The sequence below is a fragment of the Bombus fervidus genome, chromosome 1 (genome assembly GCF_041682495.2).
Source record: "Bombus fervidus isolate BK054 chromosome 1, iyBomFerv1, whole genome shotgun sequence".
Classification (NCBI taxonomy): Eukaryota; Metazoa; Arthropoda; class Insecta; order Hymenoptera; family Apidae; genus Bombus; species Bombus fervidus.
In genome coordinates this window covers 5,915,967-5,939,503 of record NC_091517.1, presented here as the reverse complement: position 1 = coordinate 5,939,503, position 23,537 = coordinate 5,915,967, and the positions used below count along the sequence as shown (strand labels likewise).

General features: G+C 34.5%; 1 protein-coding gene across 1 annotated transcript in view; it reads left to right on the top strand.

The window, feature by feature from the left end:
* The window catches only part of LOC139994806 (very long chain fatty acid elongase AAEL008004), a 37,240-nt gene that overhangs the window by 6,492 nt on the left and 7,211 nt on the right, over positions 1-23,537 (top strand). The window contains exons 2-3 of the mRNA XM_072017793.1: positions 6,638-6,710; positions 16,493-16,683. Of these exons, the coding sequence (XP_071873894.1) occupies positions 6,650-6,710; positions 16,493-16,683 (252 nt within the window). The 5' untranslated portion in view covers positions 6,638-6,649. The remainder of the gene's footprint in view (positions 1-6,637; positions 6,711-16,492; positions 16,684-23,537) is intronic.

Genomic DNA, 23,537 nt, shown 5'->3' with positions numbered 1-23,537 from the left:
AATTATTATTCAATTGCACACCTATTTATTAGCGACAAATAAAGTTTTATTTGGATTTAGTATAGTAGGTATCCGGATTGCAAAATTTTTGTACTAGATATGTCTTTCCGGACGTATTTTCGATTGCGAAAATTATGAACATTTGATCGACGAATGTCTTCACTTTAGAAATCCGCGCAAGACCATGATCCTACAGAGTACGGTAAGCAGTAAGCTGCAAAACAAGTGATGGCATAGCCAATACCAATGCTCCAAATACCAGATTTTTCTTACCGCCTGCTGCTCTTTGTCTGACCTGCTAGAAAATAAAAAGTGGCTCAAACCTAAACCAAAACTCGCGATCCAAAAGCGTACAGAGTAAGCCATACAGTAGATTAAGAATAACAAAAATCATATCAACAAAATACGTTACACATCAACGGAGTGACCGAAATTTTGTACGCCTTATTTCCGTGAAAAACGACCGGTTTGGTCGCATTCTCAGTCTCAGCTTCGACGACCTCAAAAATCCTTAATTAAGAAAAAAGTGTCATTGTAACCGAATATTTTACAATCCGGATACTATGCTAGAGCTGTTTACTTTTATTCGCTATCTGTTATTTGAATAAAATTTTGCGCAACACTAATCATATTACTGTCATTAAGTGAAGTAGCTCTTTCCCGGAGATTGTTTTTAAATCACGTAGCTACGGAAACATTCGATAATTGCACAGCCATCTTGGGAGGAGAGATTCCCCTGGCGTACTACGAAGTTGGACGGTTCATTGCGATCGAGTAGTGTTGTATGATCCAATGTCAGATAATGTATCTCCTAGATAGCAATTCAACAGCAAAATTTGTCTATTTCTGACTTTCTTAAAATTAATCTTTTACTGACGTATTTGTGAGATCCTTCAGATTAAAATGAGACCAAACACGATATAATTTGAATTATATTTAATTACCATTTATTAAGTAAGCAAATATGCTCCAAATTATATCGTATTTGTTATCACTATAATCAGAAAAATGTAAGAAACATGTTGATAAAAGTTTCCTTAATCACAAATCAAGGTCTTAGCTTATCGCGAGCCTTTAATATTTGCCGAACGCTCAGACTCTCTTTTTTGCATTCGGCACGTTTAAAGTGTCGGTTTCGAGGATTAGAATCGTTCCTACATCTCCATCATTGCAACATTTGGTTCCCGATTTTTGAACAGTTATCGAATGTTTACTTATTATCGTAGAAATTGCACACGCGTCAATACTTTTTGCTTTGCATCGATCGAACATCGATACACGATTATAATATTCTGTGACACATATAAAAACACGTTAATTTGTTTCTATTATTGCGTCTTTACGTGTAAATTATTATTATTACGTGTAAGCGATTTAATTAGTAGATAAGTCGCAATATATACATATGGAAATGGCACGTGAGATTTCTTTTAAATCAATTCCGGAGGTCCTTTAATGCCGCTGAGAAATTGGTACGATACGTGTGCTCCTCAAGGTAATGTATGCCGCGTAACATAGAAACATTACGAAATATTGATCATCTTAAGAGAGTGACGAAAAGGAGGCAATATTCGTAGAACTCTTTCCTAACTAACCAGTAATATTCTTTTCTCATACTTTCACTAATTTGTCAAATTTATTTTATTGGTCTGGAGAATAAAAATCTAAAGTTTTAAGGAAATTAAATCATGTCTGACACAATTCCATTTTTCCATTTTCCTACTAGATTTAATGTATGCCGACTACATCGCTATAAGGTTAATTATTGTTTGTTCAGAAAATGGAACGATGACGGACGATTCCACTGAAAGACGCTTATAAAAACGCTATAATGATTTTATACCGTAATTAGATTTATTATTGAACAGATCTTGTAGAGTGATTATTGTTTAATAACATGGAAGTGATAGAATTTTATCGAGCGAATAAAGGGTGTTTAGAAACAAAACAAAGAGGAGCGAATTCTGAATATTTGATTTACATATAACAATATTTTCTGAATTTAATGAGTGTAATACAAGCCCGTACTTCATACATTTCAATGATTTTTTAACCAATGCTGTTGTATTGTTCTAAGAACGTTTTCTTGCGAAGAACAATGACAGAAGGGACTGCTGTAATAAGGATCTTCCAATACATACAATCTACATAATTATTGGAGCTGCCTTCTTATTGCATAAATCCTTCAATTTTTACATAGGTGTACGTAAGTATCCTAGCGCTTGTAGACACTCTTCAAGATGTTTATGTTTTGCATATTATACATCATGATTATATTGATCAGGTTTAAAACAAATAGTAGAAATTACAAGATATTTAGTACAATTATATATTTCCTTGAATTATTTAAACGGTCAATTATCCGTTATATTAATAAATCTTAATATTCAATAGAACCGTATTTAATACTTGTTATTGCATTACTTAACCCTAATTTTTTACTAAACATATATTTGCAATAAATATCTTATAATTTCTATATACATTTTCAAAGTATTTTTCATAACACATACATAATATGGGCGTAAGATTTTTATGGCAAGTGTTCAAATATTTTTGTGAGCTACTGTATGTCTGGATAATATGTATCTGAAACGCTCAGCTATAAATAAATATTTTATTACGTATTATACCTATCAGCAACGTTTGTCTGAACGAAACAGAGCTATTATTGGAGTAAAATAGCGAGCGTAATCGCTGTAGAGGAGAACAAAAGAGGTGAATTTATAGTTGACCGTAACACGCGCTAGACCAGTTTATGAGTTTTGATCTAACGGCGGTTACGTTGGTTATCTGCTGTAATCGATCTCAACACGACGTAACTATGTGTTTAGTAACTTTCTCGCCGTTACCTTGTGCCTACTTACAGGTTTCTATATCTCTTTCTATCTGTGTGTCATTTCTCACTCCATCTGCCTACTTTTCTCTACTATCTCCTTCTCACTTTTTCCCCTGTATTCCACAGTTTCGAGACTCCTTTTTTCCTTTTCGAATGCCTACTAATCTTACCGTATTTATGTAACATCCGTAACCGATGGAGAAAGAACGAAAGAGAAATTTCTGCAACTTAATAACCGAATCATGGAAGTCGAAATTCTTCGATACCGTTTGTTGTGAATCTTGCTGTTTTCCAAATTGTACGTTATACGTACATTAACTATAATGTCTCGTATTATCACGAACTATTCTGCAATAGATACTCAAGCCAAGCGAAGCTCGTCTTATCAACCTGACTTGGATATTTGCGTACGTGTGCATAGTAGTCGACTAACTTCAAATAATTCGAGCCAATACATACCCCCTAATAGTTTCAAATAGTATAATATATAAGTATAATAGTGTGAATTAAACTTTTTCCAACTTTTTTCTTTCTTTGTTGTTTAAATACTCTGGCAACGACAAAATTGCGTATTAGAACTTTTTTCATCGATGATTTACAAAAACATATCGTCAAAGGATCAACAGTTTCGTTGCGTCATACCAATTATGTGCTAATTATACCAGCTAAGACATTCGAGACAGTCATGTGTGTTGACAAGATAAGTATGCACACGAACAAGAAGGAAAAAAGCAATCGAATACGTGATCGTAAAATGTAACATTTTAAAGATTCATTGGAAATCAAATTTTCATTATCTATCCAGAATATATAATATCCAGTGGAGTATTTGGACACTTATTGAAGAAAATCTTTATGCATATATCGTATACATTACGCAAAACAGTTAGAAATTTTAATGATATTTTAGTGAGGCACAACTTTCATGATTATATTGGTAAAATTTAAAGCCAATCTGAAAATCTGTATGAAAGTTGCAAAATATTTACTGCGAACATACATTTAGTAAACATTTAGTACATAGTGTAAACAATTGAAACGTATAATAAGTCTTAAAAATATATACAATGGGTTGAATATCGAGGATTATCAATATTCAACCAAGCAAGATTTATTTATAATTTTACGAATATAATTATGGTAATCCGATCTCATTACAGTGCTAATAAAAAATCGAACTGTTTTGAATAACGTATGTATTATTTACATACGTTCATGAACAATTCTACAGGTGTTTGAATACTGTTCGTAAATTACCATATACTGAAAATAATTATAACAAAAAGTTAATATTAAAATGTCTGAAAATTCGTGGTTCGAACGTAATCAATGTAGAATAGTTCCATAGAACTTCCTAAGCAATACGATTATAATATCGTGTCCGTGAAGAACTGCATACATTTGACTTTGTTCCTATCACATGTTTTCTAATTTACAAGTTTCACGCGTTTTCTCTGTTTAGGGTTTATGATGGCTATGAAATTTTCCATTTCATATATGCATAGTTCAAAATTTCATCGAAGATAGATTACTTAGATTTCAACAATCAATTTTATCAATCAAAAAAATCGATCTAGCAAACTTAACATCCCCTGAAGCTCGCAACTTTGTGTTATTTTTGTAATTCGACTCTCAAAACTAGGACAATTTACATATTTTTATTTGCCTATTAATAATCCATTTGAATTTCTGTCTAGATTTTAGGTTAACTTTAATTTCTATGATTTCATAGATCCAATTATATTGAGAAAAAATAATTCGATTTTTTTAAAAAGTTTAATTTCTGATGAATTAGATACTCAGAAAAAGTGGGGAAAGCATCGCGAAATTCGACAGATTTGAGTCCTTACAAGATTCTACATCCGAGTTTCGCGAATTCAAAAATCAGGTTTCGCGAGCTCTAATTTTTATCCATTCAGCTCTTCGTTTTATATTGTTCACACTCGATGTAAACAATGAAGCAGAGCTATACGGACCGTAACCAATTCACGCCACAGATAGAATGAGGCCTCGCAAAGTCGATAACTCGAGGAGAAAAAAGCGGCGAGTCTCTCGATTCTTTGTATTTAACGTAGCAATTCTGTTAGCGAGTATTTTTTAGTCGGTCGACGTGTCGCACGAAGGATAAATTCTGTTCATTTATTTCTTTATTTCTTTCTTCACTTACGGAATGAACCCTTTGGTATATAAAAGATAATATGTTGGAGAAAGAGGTACATTATTGTGCATAAGTAAGTTAAAAACAAATTACTATAATTCATATCTATTAAAACCGTTCGTAAGTATTAAAACACGTACGAAATCTTAGGAAAACCTGAAAAATCATTAGGAAATTATCAAAGCCTTTAAGAATTATTATCTAACTTAAAACGTTAGACCCATATGAAGGACACATATGTTCAATCTTATAATAATAAAGTTATTAGCTTGGTATAATACAAGTTATTAATTGACTAACTTGCAATACATTTTACTGCTTATTACATCATTAATAACGAGTCAAATTGTGTCTTTTTAAATGTAGATCGCTTAAAAATTGTTCATAACCAAATTTGGCGAATTACAAGGCAAATTACTTAGCTTGACTCAAGCAACCCTATATTACTCTTTTATTAATCGATAAATTAATACAGTCCAGATAATACTACTATACTTTAAAATGAATGTGATGAATCCGAATGCGGATATTTTCACTAAGGTTGGATAGTACGCGCGTTATAGTTATAGTATTATCTGGCGTGTGGTGCCATACGATTGATCAAGCTACGCCCTGCGCTTTTTCTTCTCGATAAAATATTTGTCCGATAATCGACACCGTGCCATCCGCCGTTATTTGTACGCCGTTTCTTTCGTTTTCAATTAACCGGCCATTCTATCGGTGCCCCGGATCCGAGCCTGTAGCGGGCAAAACCGATGAAAAACTTGCAAGCCAGACAATTTCGTGAAAACGCAATCAACGGTCGATGTTCTCATCGCCTCATCGTGAAATTCCATAACCCGATTCTGGGTGTGCAAACCAGAGATAATTGAGTATGCATTAATTCGAAGGGGCATTAATATTCGCGACTTAATCCACTTAATCTCTTCCGTAATCGATCGTTTGACACAGTCATCGTCCCGCTTTTTCGTCGTAGTCACATTTCATTTCACGAGGAATCAATGAAAGTGCCTTAGAAAGGGAAGTTAAGTAACCGAACTGGTCGTTAAATCGCTCCGTTCTGCAGTTTTCGATGTTTTAATCTTAAAGCAGACGTTGCAGTGTACCGACAGTATGTTTCTTGAGTAATCATAATCGCGATAACGTTTTTTTCCTTCTTTCTTTCATCTTCGTCAGAAAGAATAAGAAAGGAGGATAAAGACACACAGGAAATTCCAACGATCGTTGCGACGACTTATCGTTCCGCCGATGCAACTTTCTCGAAAGCCGACCCGGAAACGCGTTGGAAAATCCGTACAAACGATTGATGCGCCTTTGTGCCTTTGCGAAAACCAGTTTATCACCGGCCTGCATAAAACGAATGGAATTTTTACGCTCGTTTGTTGGTTCTTGCATTTGATTCATCTCAAAGTATTTACCACCGGGATTTTTATTTATCTTTCGATTCCTGAATAATTTATCAAACGATCACAGTGCATATTGTCGATAAACATCCTTTCATAGACGAAGAAAATTGAAAGAAATTGGGAGAGCAGAAAATTGAAAAAGAAGAAAATTATTAACGAGATTTTCTAAGCCACCATTCTGTGGTATTTATAATGAAGGTCGAATAAAACAGGAACTCTTTGTTCTGGTTTCAGATTTGAGCCAAGATGACAGCTATAGTGACGGATCTGGTGCACGGGTACAGGGATCTAATGGATAACAAGTCCGGTAAGATAATTTTTATTTTAATACATTAAGCAAAATGGCGGTAATGAAAGATTGGAGCATCGATCGGTCGTTAAGTGGGTCAATCCTGCGCGATCGTATTAAAAACCAAAAACGATCAACCAAGGTAAATAGGGTAACATTTTTACCAACGATCTCGTCGCTGTGAGTGATACATAATAGTCTTTCCGATCGCAATGACACGCGACGTCCCGATTTCACGGAATCGTAACCAAGTAACTAACCAATTCAAAGAGCCACATAATTGCACGTTAAAATGATACGTCAACTACACGAAACTAAACTCGATACAAAAATTATAAAAATAATTTTGATAGAGTGATACAAGGTTCTCTCGCAAATTGTTTCACGAGTGACAAAAACGAACAAATGCGTCGAATAATTTGCTTTCGTAAATCGAACATCATTCGAACGAGGGCAAGAGACTATGTACGATTGAAAGAGGAGCGGATTGACACGATAACCATAGAGGAGACATATTTGTCGCGCATATTTTTTAAATGGCCTCCAACTTCACGGTGGCACATGTGTCAATAAACTCGTCCCCAATTTTCCTACGGATCCATTTGACATTTTTAAGTCTATTCAGGTGAATGTCATTTTGAAGTCTGAAGCCTTCGTTATTAGGCAATCGAAAAGAAAAAATAAGGAGAAAGGCGTCCATTCGTGTTAGCGTTTCCCACTCATGACATACCTTTTTTCAATCGACAAGAACGTAATGTTCCTCTTGATTTTTTGAGATTCTCGTCTCCCATCCACAATCTTTTTTTCCACGATTTTATTCTATCATCCACGAGAATTACAACGTTTTGGATAACGATTGTTCTCCGATCGATAGAAGAAACTGGCCACGATTGTCCGTAACATCTTTTTTATTCGACTATTTACCATAAGAAATACGTCGTCTACATCACGACGAATGAAATAAAGCGATTGAAACACGACGTACGATTGTACACTACCGCTTAAAAGTATCCGAACACGAGCGCATCTTTAAGAAGATGTATTTTAATTATAAAATTATGCACATTAAATCAAAGTGCAATGATCTTATTGTATATGGCCATCACAGTTATACATAAATAGTACATATATTATGAACCGATTAAATCGATTTTAGAAAGGCAATATGCAATTTTATTAGTTCTGTTAAAGACTCTTTATCTTTAGATTCTGTAATTGACGAGGTCACATTAGATAGGATCAGGTCAGATTAGATAAGATCTTGTAAAATGATATAGATACTTCTGATGTTAATACAACGATGTATACATCCAATAATATCGATACGTACACTTCCGTACACAATTTGGACACTTCCGTAAAATTCACGTACTGTATTACCTACGAATCATGCAAAATATTCATATACTTAGAGAATATCCAATATTTTGTCATAAAAATACGATTATTTCATCATCTTTGTTTCATCGTATATAATCTAAATAGAACGATTAGTTAGAACATATGTATTCGTTTCTAAACGATATCAGAATGAAGCATCCTTTATGTTCTTCTTGAGGGGGAAGAGCCTACCCTAAGCATATTCGAGAAATATCGAAAGTCACGCAAAGATGAAGCTTCGCCACGATGATGATGGTGGTGATCGTAGGTCCTGAAAGAATATATTACGTATATTCCATACATATATAGTAGGAGGGTTGAAAGCTCATTTAGACGGTTGCGCTGCTCGGTCGCACAGCTCGGGTTTCTACGCCTTCGTGAATTGATTCATGAGGACGACGATGTAACCGTTACACGACTTACGAGCTGTTAAGGGGCTCAAATTGACCAGTCCTCTTTTCATGTTCCCATGCTACACGGTACGTGGATTATCGATTTAATACTGACAAGCCAATAGGCCGTGTTTTCCGCTAATTGTATCCCATGTAGACCAAGAGACGCCCTTGCCTGATTACACCCAAGCTGTGTTGTGCCACTGGAATCCGTTCTTGCATTTACATACGATGCTCATTCGGCTAAACGTTGTAGCCACGAGGATCGCGTCAAACAAACCGGTTAGGATAAGATCATGCCCCGATGCGCGCATGACAAAAATATTTGTCTTCAGTTTTAAACGTCACAGCTACTGCAAATACCTTAACATTATCGACTCTACTTTGAAATAGACTTCATCTCTTATACTTCCATCTTTATAGGAGCTCTTTAAATATTTCCATACGTGTCTTGTCGAAACACTCGAATAAAATAAATGATTTTTAAGTGAGCTAGTATATTTCTAAATAAGTTAATTAAACACATTTCCAAAGTTTTTACTAGAATTACTACTTTTTACTATAACGTCAACTTAAAAATCGGAGAAGACAATTGTAAAAAGTATTGAGACATCATTGTGTTTATTGTAACATTTGCATACTAATCAATTGAGTCTGAGTATATTAAATTTTGCATCATCTGATAGATAGTATTTTCATATAACTATAAAAATTTGATTCTATGGAAGTAAATAAAGAAGACGTTTCATTAGAAACTAAGGATATGTGCAAATACTTTTTATATCCACTACAACTTGTCACTCGGATTTCTAGTCTTGATATAAATTTATTTAGAAATCTCTTATGTTTTAATGCCTTGTTTCATTTTTGCTGAAGATAAAATACTACATTTATATTCGAATCAATCTAAGTCGATCAATCTGAAATTGATCCGTTGCCTACTCGTGATTATAGAACTCACTGGTTAAAGTACAACCTGCTCTACAAGTGAAATTAATTACGTTGATAACGTGAAAATCTAATTTCTCTTATATTGGTCGAGATAATAGGGTAGATTTAATAGGCTGATTTCCAAACATTTCTTCTTCTATCCACTTACCCCAAAGTTCACCTCATAATTGTTTGCTAACTAAAAATTCGCTCGACGAATTACGTCCGCATCGACTGATGTTCCCAGTGGAAAGGAAAGACAAACAAGTTGGTTTCTTGGTGGAGAACGATGGAAAATATGGGCTCACATCGTAAGAGTGTCCAGCGGTGCGTGTTCCTGTGGATGTTCCGGTCATATGAGTGCAGAGGTAATTTAGCGGAAGTTCTGGCAAACGCCTCCTGAACTAACTCTCCCGCGTCTTCCTGCGGAGGGTTGCATAAAAAAATACTTGTAAAATTTATCCAAGTTAACGGACGACACCGAAGAGAACTGTTCTCGAGCCGACTGAATTTTTCACGCACGAGAATTATCATCTTATCATGTTGCTTTCCTGTGTTTCTGCGATAAGGGAATCGTCTGGTTATTATCGCGAGTCGCCAACCATGCACACAACTTATTAGGAAAATGTGAACAACACGATTAAATACAGAGCCATGCGTTTAAAGTGTATTTCGATGATAATTAATAAAATAATGTATTTCTATGATGACAAATACTTTCTAAGGCGATTAATTGAGGGGCTCAGCAGAAAAATAGTACTAGAATATCTTTTTCCAAGAATGAAATAAATGCAGGAAACGATACATAGAATTTGTAATTATCTAGTGGAGAATAACATTTTAATGTTTGAGAACATGCGTACATACATTTTTCTACTACAATAGAACTTCATTTATTCGGCTAGTTAATATTTATAGTAGAAGTTCATTAATTTTCCATGGTATCTAGTATTTTTCGTTTATTTAATAAAAATTTAAAAATTGTTCAGATAAGTGAATTCACTCAGCAAAGTGAGTTCAAGTAATCAGGTATTAACTAAATTTTCATTGCAGTAAGCGGAATTCAAATATGTAAACTAGTTCTATCGAAAAGTTCACTTTTCTTAAACTAAAGACTATAGCTTGTGCCACTTGTCCTTCCCCCTACGCCCGCCCCTCCCCACTTTCCTCCCTTCAACTGCTGCTAACATGAAAAATATACTTTGTGATATACAATAAAACTCCTTTTACCCGAACCTATAGGGTGATGAACAATTCGTATAATAATTAATTGGAGTAAATATAATAAGATTTCATTGGTCCTTTTTACTATTAGTGATTTCTCTTTCATATAATTTAGAAGATCGTGTTTAGATAAATGGAATCAATAGGCAGCAGTTCATTTAATCGTTCTTAAGTAGAATTCCGTTTCTATAAGTAGTATTCAAATAAATGGAATTCTACCGTGATGTGATATTCATTCGTAAGGAGAGTTATTTCAAGAAATGATTATTAAAACGATTTATAATGAAACGTTTGATGTAAAGTTATATTTATCAGAGATAAAGTGTGTGCGGCAGTTACAGCAATAGCTATTTTGTTCCATATGTTTTTAATCCATTTCAATGGATAAACGATACGAGTGTGAACGTTTCTCTTCCTTCTATTCGACGACTGAATAGAGTTCAATTTTCCACGAGATTGCTATACGTATTTGGAGCTCGTAGGCTTTCTCAAAATCGAATTTTGATATTGTGACCTTTAAGAAACCCTTGTAATAGTGACAATGTAGAAAATATATTAAATAAATGTTATTCCAATGACAACTAAAACGTTTATTAAATTATGGATTTGAGATATTTTTAGTAATAATGAAAGTGGAAATGCGTTTCATTACGAGTCCACTTGTTTGAACATGAAATTCTATTGCGTAAATGAAATATCATTAATAATGAAATACAATAGTGAATTTGTATTATTTGACCTTCAGTTATAATAGTATTCTAATTATTCGAACACAATTCAGCGAAATTACATTTTACTTAATTCTTTATTGACTGAACTACTGCCGATTGAATTTATTTATCTTGAACATTCAAATTCAAATAAATAGAACTCTACCCTATTTAGCGTTCAGTTTACAGAAAGAAATTTCATGCTCTTTAGTCCGAAAGAAAAATGCTATTATAGAAAAAGGAAGAGTAAGTCACTAGTAAATTTAAAATAAATAAGTATACTCCACTTATATGAACTATGTACATATCTTTTTTCAACAAGTTCAGATAAATCCTACTGTACTCATACGAACTGTTCGTTCTCCGATGGCTTCAGATAAATAGAGTTTTACGGTAGATCCGCAATATGGCTAACACCAAGGATCGACGTAACAAAATTAGGGTTTGGTTACACTGGGAGCCACAGGTAAGCTTTCATGGACGAATCAACACGAATGGCTAACATCAGGAACCACAGAGGATGTAGTGGACGAACTAACGTCTGGTTATTGAAAACCACTAAGGTGCCAGTGCAAAGACGAACCGACATTTGGTTACCCACTGGAGGTGATGAGTTGTAGATCTCGTAATCTGCCATCCAGTGATATATGTACCTCAAGCAAAGGTATATCAATTCGAGATGTCCGCTGATTAATCCGCTAATTATTTCAAGATAAATTTTGAAAGGAATGAAGTGAAACAGATTTAAAAAATATGATAGCCTATTCTAGTGAAAGATTGAGAGTTACAATGCAGCTTGAAATAATTTGAATTGCAAATTTCTCTGAAAGGTACCAAGCGAGCGACTTTTGCTGTTTTTGAACTTTATTTGATGAGTAATGCAGTATTTCTCGGAAAATTATTTAATACTATTGAACGTGCTTGAAGAAGATTAAAATCTTGTTTTACAATGACCAACACGTACAAAGTATAAAATGCATCAAGGTGAACTCGAATCTGATTTCGCAAAGTGTCGATACGACATTCTGAATTAACTTCAAAGCTGCTGTGATGTTCCAAAATTTAGCTCTTTAGGTACCCGCAAAATTTCATAATTTTGTAGGTGTTTGAGTAAATACTTTACGATATAACGTCATGCGTTATCTCATATGGCAATCCCAGCTGAGGGTACGCTACATTAAACATGTTTTGCTTTCGTGTATTGAAATGCTGTATGACGAGATGTCGTTGCAAAGAAAAATGGAAAGAATTACATAATTTTATCTAAAGTGTGTGAAAATATGGAGGACGTTCGGTTTGATCGATACTATCGTTAGCATGCATTTATTTTTATGTTAATTATTTAGAATTATAGACGTCAATTACGTTTTACGTAGTAATATAAATGTTCTGCTAACAATATTCGTTCTTGGAAAAAACGTATACGCCTCACGCTGAACTTTCCGTTCAAGCCATTTGGAATTGTGGTAGAGTAAATGTTCAACCATGTGTGTGTTAAAACAAGTCCATAAAAATTAAATTTATTGCTTTAATGCCTAATATATCTTAGATAATACACCCTTCCTTGATAATTATGTTTGCACTATTAACAAAATTGTAAGGCATAAGCAAAACTATTAATGATAATAATATGGAGTGTATACACATGTACCGTGCGGTCCGAATGGAAAGTAATCAAAAATCGGTCCGACACAGAAAATGTTAATAGATTATTGGTTATGATATGGTTAGCGACTTCCTGCAGGAAAGGCAGAACTTTGACATCAAGCCAGATGTGCGATCGCAGACTGTATAATTTACTTTTAAATCATATGCCGATTGATCCACATTACAACGCGCATATAACAATGTTGAGTTACGAAATATCCACTCGCCTTAGCGAATGGAGAATGTCACTTTGCTCCATACTTCCTCTCCATTTACATTGTTATGTAACCTTTGTATATCGTGATCATAGACACGTCGAAGCGCGATTTCTGCGTTTACATTAGCGAGATTGCATTACATCAAATGATTCGACATAAAGACTGTGAGAAATATTTCTTGTAATTCTTGATATCTTTTGCTCTTTGTCAAGTATACATCGTGCAATGGCTTGCCAATTTTAATTGACAGTGGCTTAAGAAAATATTTAGATATTTGTAGGAACTTCTTGCAAATTTATTGTGTGCGTTGTACGAAACATTTTGAAACGAATCTGAAAATATATGTAGTAGTTTCATAAATATATGAGCATACACTTGGCAGATAGCATCCAAGTATTTCACTAGGCAATTAGATAGATAGATGACTTTATTTTCCTATAGGTAACTTTTATTTTCCTGCCTTTTGGCTTTAAACCGGGGGTTGACACGTAGTTGTGCCTACAAAATCAATATACACACATATTGCAATAAACCTCAATATTCGGAGGGACCATCGTCAACAATTGTTACAATTGTTATACGCTTAAGATGGATATTGGTGCCGTGTTTTAATTTTTTTTATTAAATATATGTTTGCAGTAAATAAATTCTATATACTTATACAGATTGAGTCCAAATTTTACCATTATAATTACAATTGTCGTGTCTCGTTACCATGCTAATGAAATTTCAAGAAGTTTGGTATAATAGGACTTGGTACATTCGTATAAATTTTCTATGGTAAACAGTCAAATACTTTCGTGACCGATGTAGTGATCGATCAATGACCAATCATTGCGACACGTGACGAGGAAAAATGACGTCTCTTGCTGGAAAATATGGTACATTTTTACTAATTCTGTTGCATCTTTAGCTCATTCAAAATTCAATAGTGTTTCTTTTTCTTTTTTTTTTTTTTTTTTTTTTATTTCACATATTTCTTATAAGTTTGAGAAAATATGAATGGTTGGTGATACACGTGATTTCTTATTTAGGGTATTCCCTGAAGTTTCCCTTAAAATATTAAACATTCTTTTGTTTGCTAAAACAAGAATAAGATCGGATGTAAAAACGGGGCATAATAATTCTTGCATTATGTAACAAATGATAATACATATAATTATGATTATATAGAAAATGATAAAAGCATAATGTAAAAAATGATTTGTCACCAAGCTACAAAAGATAAATTCACGATGTCTTATCATTAACGGGAAAAAGATGTTTTTCAACTTCGAGTTCATTAATACCTGTTTGTTAGTATTGACTAGTATCGTGTGATCGTTAATTCCGTTCCGTAGAAATAGCTATGTAATATATATTTTTATCTATTTTTCAAATAACCCAAGTAACATAGAGATTGGCGAGATTTCCAAATAACCCAATGTTTTGAGAAACGATGAATAAGATACGATATTAATATGTAAAGAGTGTATTTGCTGTAAGAAACTTCAACATATCTAACTGCATATTGAGATAATTAGTCCGTTTTCCCTCCTGCTCGTTATGTAATACTTTCATGCCATTGTTTTCCATCGTGACCCATGTTCTTAATTACACTATGGTCGTCGAAATTTGAGTTGTAGATAGTAAACATTAAAACTATGTAATCATAAAAACACGATCTTCTCGCATATTTTATTTATACTTACACACTTTTCATAAATTTTGGGGCATTATCGACCAAAATTTTATGTTCATGCAAAATTGTTATACAGTATTAATAGTTACAGAAATATAACAATAACGCGTCAGTCCTCAAAGTATCCTAATCTAAACTCGATTGAAGAATTTTGAGCGAATTGAATGAGTCGTTCCGAGAATTTAGATAATAAAATCATTTACAGTAGATATGTATAAAATCGAATGATAATGAAACAAAATAATTATATAAATGTCAAAATTGTTGCAAATGTGGCCGATATACATACGAAAGGAAATTCATTTTATATTAATATTGAGTAATAATATCGAATAAATAATGTATATAATAAGAATAAATAATGTAATAATCGAATAAATATTGAATAATAATATCGGTTCTTTATAACCTAAGGCTTTGTGTGAAATAATACTTTTTTAAAGATTTCATAATTTTCTAATGATTTATGAGGTTTACTTAGTTTTCCATAAGTGTTCTAACACTCATGGACGAGGATGTATCTCGTGGAATGGGATTATAAGATATTCTGTTGTACACCTTATTGGTATCAAGGGCTAGCAATTACAAGCCCGTTCTTCCCATGAAAAGACTGACTAAATCGACATATCGATTAGAATTTTTTCCACTGCGTGTATATGAAACGTTCGATTAACTTCTCTTTTATAAAAACCAAACACTCGGTAAACGTGGCTCACGTTACTGTTTGAATAGCGTGCCGTCGACCCGCTAACAGTTTCAATTTTCTCCAATACATACAAAAAAGTTCAATCGGCCGTTAAAGTAATGTACTTGGATTACTCTGTTCTTTTTTAAATATAATCATGGTGTTAAAGAGGTTAACGAACCGGGAAGCCTACCACTTTATTGTTGCTTAATGACAGGAAAATCATCATAACGAGGTTTATCGTACCGTAACGTCGATGCATAAAGTTATGGAAAAAATAAAAGTACCATCGGGGAAAGAGGAGAAAAAAGAAGAAAAAAGGAGTGTAACGAGAAGTAACGATTGTTTACTTTCTATTCGTTGGTCGTTAAAGAATCGTTGGATGAAGAACCGATAATTAAACACGGCTTTAACATTATTACTCAACCGAGCAGGAGAGCGAGATTTAATTAGCGATAACCACAAGAACGAAGTGGACGTGGATTTCATGCTTACTCACGCTAACCCTTGTTGATATGAAATTGCTCACAGTGGTATCTTTCATTTGCTTGACTATTGGTCTCTAGTCGAGCACGTCGCGTATGCCTACGTTGTTAATATACTCGTATCTTTCTAAATAGAGAGACCGTTTGCGCCAATCTCCCAATTTCAAGAAGCCCGAGAGTCATTCTTCACGAATCATTCCCGTCGAGCGCGATATTAATTAGCCGAACTTCGAGTTTGTAGCCATTCGATTTCTATTTAATCACGGTCGAATCGATAGCTCGAGCAGAAAGAAAGGGAACACATTTTTTACCTATCAAAAAGTTCGATGTCGCGCGTCAAGCGACTAACTATGTATTTATCGAATAATGGATAAGAGAAATAATCGTTCGTAAACAATTGTAATCGCGATTGTCATTCGTTCTAACGGTAGCTGTATTCTGATTCTAGATCCCCGGGTGAACAATTGGGTGATGATGAGCAGTCCTTTTCCAACGATGGCGATATGCCTATCTTACGCTTATTTCAGCAAGGTTTTGGGACCGAGGATAATGGAAAATAAAAAGCCTTTCAAACTTCGGGGAATCCTGATAGCGTACAACTTGGTTCAAACACTATTCTCTACATGGATCTTCTACGAGGTTCGTCTTGCTTATTTATAACTTTTTCTTCTCTCTATATCCATTTACTTTTTCTCAGGGAAACTTCGTGATTTCGTATAGAGTACACGTACAGAAATAGATAATCGACAGCAAGTTATTCTACGATACATGTGAAAATAAGTCGAGAATCGAGAATAACAAAATTGCATTGAATGTCTCGTTTTGGAGAAAGTCTAATTTCAAAATTCAATAACAGTCTTGTTATTCTTGATTTTCATCTTACTTCGAATTGTAGAATCTCCCCTAATTTTACTTATTCCGTAAACTTAGGATCATTAAAAGACTAAGTTATATATGTATAGACGATAAGATAGGGTTATCAGAGTCAAGCTAATTTGTCAAATTTGATTATAAGCAATTTTTAAGCGATGTAAATTTGGAGAAAAAAACTGTTTGACTCATTATTAGTGACGCGATAAGCAGTGAAATATTTCACGCAGTTACATCGATAGCTCACCGATTATACTTTTCTACGAGGATACAACTTCCACTCATGAAAAGGAAAGATGTTTGTTCAATTAATGTCGACATTTTCAGTTGTAATTATCGTAATTCAGTAACGTGTGTATATTACTATATAATAATAACCATACGATTATTCGAATAATTTTTTGTTTTCTGGTATGTTCTTTTGGTGGACTTGAAGTATACGGTACTTTCTCATTCTTTTGTTACTATATTAAAGACTAACGATCGCAATTTTGTACAAGTTTGACTATTCTGTGGAAAGTTCAAGATTGAACTTTATGATGTTGGAGCTTAGGTGACTTGAATAACTCTGTCTTACTATATTGGCACAGAAATGAACGCGAACGATTGTCCCTCGCTTAGCCGACAAACTCGTTCAAGTAATCCCATTCCGACGTATCATCGATCACGCCTAGAATAATTAATGGCCAGTCTCGACAACGATATGCCCCCTACCCCCTTCTTCGTGAAAGTTATTGCCTGTCGGCTACGATGCGCCGGTGCTCCGTGGCTTGCATAAGCCATTCCTTCGACCAGTCAATGAAATTCATCGCGTCGATGAAAAACCCGCGAAATAGCGTATCAACCCGCCATTTGCATTTCTCAGTTTTTTCATCCTATTCACGAGTGTTGACCTGTGCCAGGTACACGCGCAAAACCAGATGAATAAAATTTTTCCTATAGACCAAAGGAAATTGAAAGAAACGCCTTGTTATTTCACTTATAAACCCAATCACGTTTTTTTAAATCTTACTTAACTTATATTGTTAGTAGTGTTGGATTTTTAATTCAGCATTTCCAAAACCAAAATGGTCAACTCCACTTTTTGCAAGTTTTACAATTTTATTGTTAAAGTAGGCGATTAACAATCGATTTTCATAAACTTGTTCATCGCAAAAGAAAAAAAAGGATAAATAAAGAAATGCCAAGGTTCTAGAATTTTAAGAAATAATGTTTCTTAAATGATCACATTCTGAATGGCTTCTAAGTAACTGAATTGTTTATATGTACAAAGAGGAGTTTATAAGACAAAAGGTACGAAGAAATACTATAATTTCACGAAAGAGGAATATTCGTCAAGGCAAGGGGAATAAATATAATATATGTGTCCCAGAATAGATGACTGTAACTAACACGGTAAAGGATGTTTAGTATAAGAGTTGATCACAACGTACCATTTTTAAACTTTTTTTTGTTCACCGCTATAAGTTAAACGATCCCTTTATGCGACAGAATAAGCGTGTTAAAGGGGGAAAGTAGTCGCGTAATGTTGGAATACGATTTATAAAAGATTAATTTTAACTTTAAGAAATAAATTTTTATATAAAATAACTTTATAAAATAACTTTCACTTTAATGCCAGTAAACCGATGAGCTTTCTACGGTTGTTTCGCATAAGGTTCTTATATTATATTATATTATATTATATTATATATTTATATATATGCAATGAACGTAATTTGAGTCACAGATGGTTAACCAATTACAAGAAATATGCATTTAAAATTTGAAAAAATCGCATATTACTACGTATTCAGATATTGAAATCCATCAACCATGTTTCAACTCTCCCGATATATGGGTGTATTCTAACAACTAGGTTCTATTAATAATGATGAGAATAATGAGATAATGCCCGCAATCTCAGAATGTGTAATATCGAATTTTCGGTTTACTAGTGGTCAGATCGATCACATCAGATGGATCGATAATACTTTGATTTGGGTCACGGTAACGGCTCGCGTTTAATTGATTGGTTCAAAGTGGAAGGAACGTAAGATTCCATGGATTCGATTTGAATCGATTTCCTATTTTGTGAAAATAGAAACCGTCCCCACGCATCCACATGCTCCTGTGTCTGACGAGGTGTCCTGTGTCAAGAATGCGCGTATGTATTTAATGAAATACAGATGGTATTTGGTTTGTGCTTAGTATGTCGCATGCACGCTTCGATACAGTTATCTCGTGAGAATCGTACTCACGTAGGAATACGTTGCGTTACTTTCTACGAGTTCTTCGTTGATCCAATTATTATTCGGCTAGTCGATCACGTACCGATTATGATTAAAAATATTCTGATAATCAAACCACAGTTGACTACTGAAACTGAAAATCAAGATCCATGATCGAGTTTCTTAAATAGTCTTTTACTTCGACTGCTTTCTCCCTTCTCCAAAGTTCTTATTTTATTTGCTCTATGCTCGCTGTTATCTTTCCACGAAATAACATGAATTTCCGCGTCAATTCTTTTTGCGTATTTGAGCCTCGTTTCAACAAAACTCATCGATACGTATTCTGAAATACGTTTTGAACATTTGTAGCAAAAAAATCTTGATGAAGCTAAAATAAAATGAAAATCAAGAATTAAAAAATTCCGTTTTCGGCTGTGCTTTTTAATTATTGTCAATTAAAAATTAACCGAAATATCACTGTGCGCGAGTAAACCTCCTTATACGAACGAAAGTAGGACAGCCTAAACAGCGGGGTACATAGAGATGCTCAAATTATGTTGTATATATCGTGCCTATTGTCTACTTTGTTTGAAAGAAAGCAGACTATACTGAACATGTACTGTAATATAAAACGATTGCTATTTTCGTTACGATTCTTCTGTGGATATCCGCGGACGGGACAATCGGTGTGCGTATATAAGATTTGTGTAAACGTTGTTTATATGTGCTATTATTTAATAACTATTTATAGAGGCAAAAGATTAGAGAAAACATTAATGTTGTCTATTCGAAAATTCCATAAGGCGGTTTTCGATATGCTGTTGTGGATTTTAACGAGAAGGCAGATATAATGTTTAACCTACGATTTTTCCTACAAGACATCGCGCAGAGTAGTTTACGTTTTCGAATGTCATAATTTTCTTCTCTACGACGTGTACGAAGGAAGCTGCTGTCTCGTTGCTGCTTAGGCTGACCTACTTTCGTTCGTGTAAGCAAGTTCGCTCGTGCACAGGTATACTTCGGCTAACTTTTAATTGTTAATGACTAAAAAACAAAGCCGAAAACACAATTTTTTCATCCTTGAGTTTTATCCTGTTTTAGCTTCAAAAATCACCCCTTGGATCTTTTTACACATGTAGCTAAACACCTTGTATACTTCATTGATACGTATCTTGATATTCATCTCTAACAACTGTTGGAAGAAAGCCTTCATGGCATACTTAATGAGTGTTTATTAATATCAGAAAAGTATGAAACAACATTAAGAACAATCTTTAAGTATCTACGCTACATAGCAATTAATCATCATCAATCATTTAAAATGGCAAGGATGAAAATCTTCCGGGTGATAAGGAGAGTGTATCCACTCGATTATTCTAAGAAACACTGAATCATAATGCTTTGATCGACTTGATAATATATTAAGTAATAGTTCAGAATTATGGCTTTAGTTTCAAAAATATAAAGTGTCGCGATTAGATTTATCAATAAATCTCATGCGTTTAAATATAATGCGCAACGCGTTAAGAAATTAAGAAGTTAGTTACATAATTCCTAATCGTTGTACACCATGCAGGCGGTCGCGTGCCTTTGAAATAGGAAATACTCCGGATTTTAATCTCTTTTAACATAACTGCGTTCTAACATAATTTCATTTTAACGCGGCAAATTTTACGTAGATATTGTCGATTCTTATCATATAACGTACAACGGGTGTAGAAAATATTCGTACACTCATTAAAACGGAATGCTCTCTATCTGGGCCTGCAATGAGAATTTAAACAACATATGTACATTATTCTCTTCTTCGCAATTCCGACCAATTGCAACTTTTCTACATTTTTCTTTTTTTCTTTTTTACACGTCATCTAGTAAACTAATTCTCTTAGATAAATAACTCCTAAAAAAAGTCGTTGTTTGGCCAAATTTTACAAAGGTTATTCTGTTTTAAAGAATGTACGAATACTTTCTATCCCCACCGTATATCGAGAGAAAAACTAATGTTTATAGAACAAGGAGGTTTTAACTTTCCTTATCAGCTTATAAGTAAGTCTCACTGTACAACAAATCGGTCGAGTTATCGGCCCAATGACTCACAAGTCAAGTGACGTTCATTTCGATAGCCTTGCCACAGAAAGGCTTAATTAAAAGAATTGCACATTTACCATTGCCAATACGTCGCGCTTAAAATAATAGAATGACATTGAAAGTAACTTGAGATCAATCATCCGAACGTTAAAGCTTGCAAACTTACGATACAAGATTAGCCTGTTATTACAAGTCTCATTCGTAAATGCATCTTGTAACCTAAAAACGTGATTCGAGATGATCTATTGGCTCCATGCTGTATAAATTGCAACATATATGCACATACATATACACAAACATTATACACGCGTGTGTAACACGCTTTCAAGTTTCAAGTTTGACGTTTCAAGTTCTTCAACTTCGAATTGTCGGGAAAAGATGGACCTTCTTATTCGAATTCTTTATCTCTTTATTAAAATTTATCTAATACTTCTATCTCTTAATGCATGAAGTCATTTCTACTGAAGATACATGCTATAATAATCATGTTTCGAAAAATCCAGATTGAAATTAATACGTGTTTGTTAACTTTTTATGTCGACAATATACGTATTCTCAATAGATGACCCGGCTAACATGTTAAATATCCTCGCGAACTGACGAATGCGACGAAGAATCTATGAATCGATCTTTTACTAAGAAATATTTATCATTGGTCGCTTATCTTGCAGAGTCCCGCCCCTTCCGCAAAAAGCCTTCTTTTTGGCGGACCTTTTTCCAAAGAATCAATTTAGGAAGCGCATTAGTTACGCTAAGCGAGCGTCGAAAGTACTTTCGTCGTGATGGTCGTGGTGGTCGTGGTGGTGGTCGTGGTCGTCGTCGGGGAGCAGCTACTAGTACGCCGTGAAGGTCTAAGCCGACCATTTGGTTTTACCATTGGAATGAGGAGAGCATCGCTGTAGAGTATCGTAATGAGCAGAAACGTAATTTTTGTGACACGATGACACAATTCCGCGCGACACGTATCCGCAAAAGCAGGTGCGAAATTCGTTACGCTGATCTGGATAGGCACGTCCTCTGTTGTTCATGTGCGTCAGGATATTATTTTGAAAGGCAAGAAGTAGTAACTGTGTAATTGTCGTTTAAATCCCAGTTTCAGATATGCTCGTAAGTATCGTCGATACTATCCAACACTTCCTGTACAAACAGTATCTTTTCGGGCATAGATTGTTTCAACGTTTCGTATTGCAGTTGGCGTAATTAGGGTTCCATGAAAACCTTACTGCCATGTTACATCACACCGAACGATGCACACAATATCAGTGTGTTCTTAGACTTCTGAGTTACTGCAAACTAACTGCAATGCCGGTTTTACGCCCGAAAAGCCTCGAGAATCTCGTTCTAGCTTCCTGGAGACGTGCACGGAACAATGAACGCGATAGATGGCTAGAATCCTTATTCGTCGTTTCGCGGGCGAAAGCAATCGAGAAATAAAGCCGAGCTTGTGACCGTGGTTCACGAAATTCAAATCAAGGTGGACCTACATATGTACGGCGATGAAAAATTATCCTGGCATGCGTATAGTGTTTAACGCGACACTACCGCGGCCTTGACACACAATTCCCACAGTCATACGTGCGTTGTGTTGTCGTTACCGAACGACCTACGCTTCAAACTACACCCAAGCTTTCCTAACCCTGTTTAATACGGCCAAGTTTAATGGAATTCCGTGTCCTAGCGTCGATGATACCCATCAAGTTACATGAATCGGATGTCGTGCGTCACGCGATAACCAAAGTCAACGAAATTTGTTGGAGAGCATGATGAACCCAAGGAAAGCTCGGTCGCCTCCAACAGATAACAGAATAATTATGTTTCGACAAATCCTGTCCGCATTCGCGAGCGTTTACACATAATTTATGTTTGTATTCTTGAGATCTTGAGATCTCTGGACTATTTCTGTATGCTTCGTCATCTTTTTTTTTTTTTTCTTTCCTTTTTATGTTACATTAATTAACTTAATTTTTTCAACGAAAAATAAACCTACCACGTTGAAAAAAGAAGAAATATTGAAAGAAGGTTACGAATAGCGTGCTTTTCTATGTCCAGTTTAAAATAGATTACATTGCACGCAACATTATTTCCTTCGTTTATCCGCAAAACGCTTCTTTCATCAGTCTTAATGAGCTACAAAAACATGCTAATTAATTTAAACGGTGTTTCCATTAGAACAATATTATAATGCGCTATTCTGTAAAAATGTATATACACGTTTCTTAAATGACTACCAACATCGTTTTACAAACAACAAAAATATTCTACATTACTGGAAATACTTTACCTTCTATCTAGATATATAATTTAAATCTTGAACTGTTCGTAGCT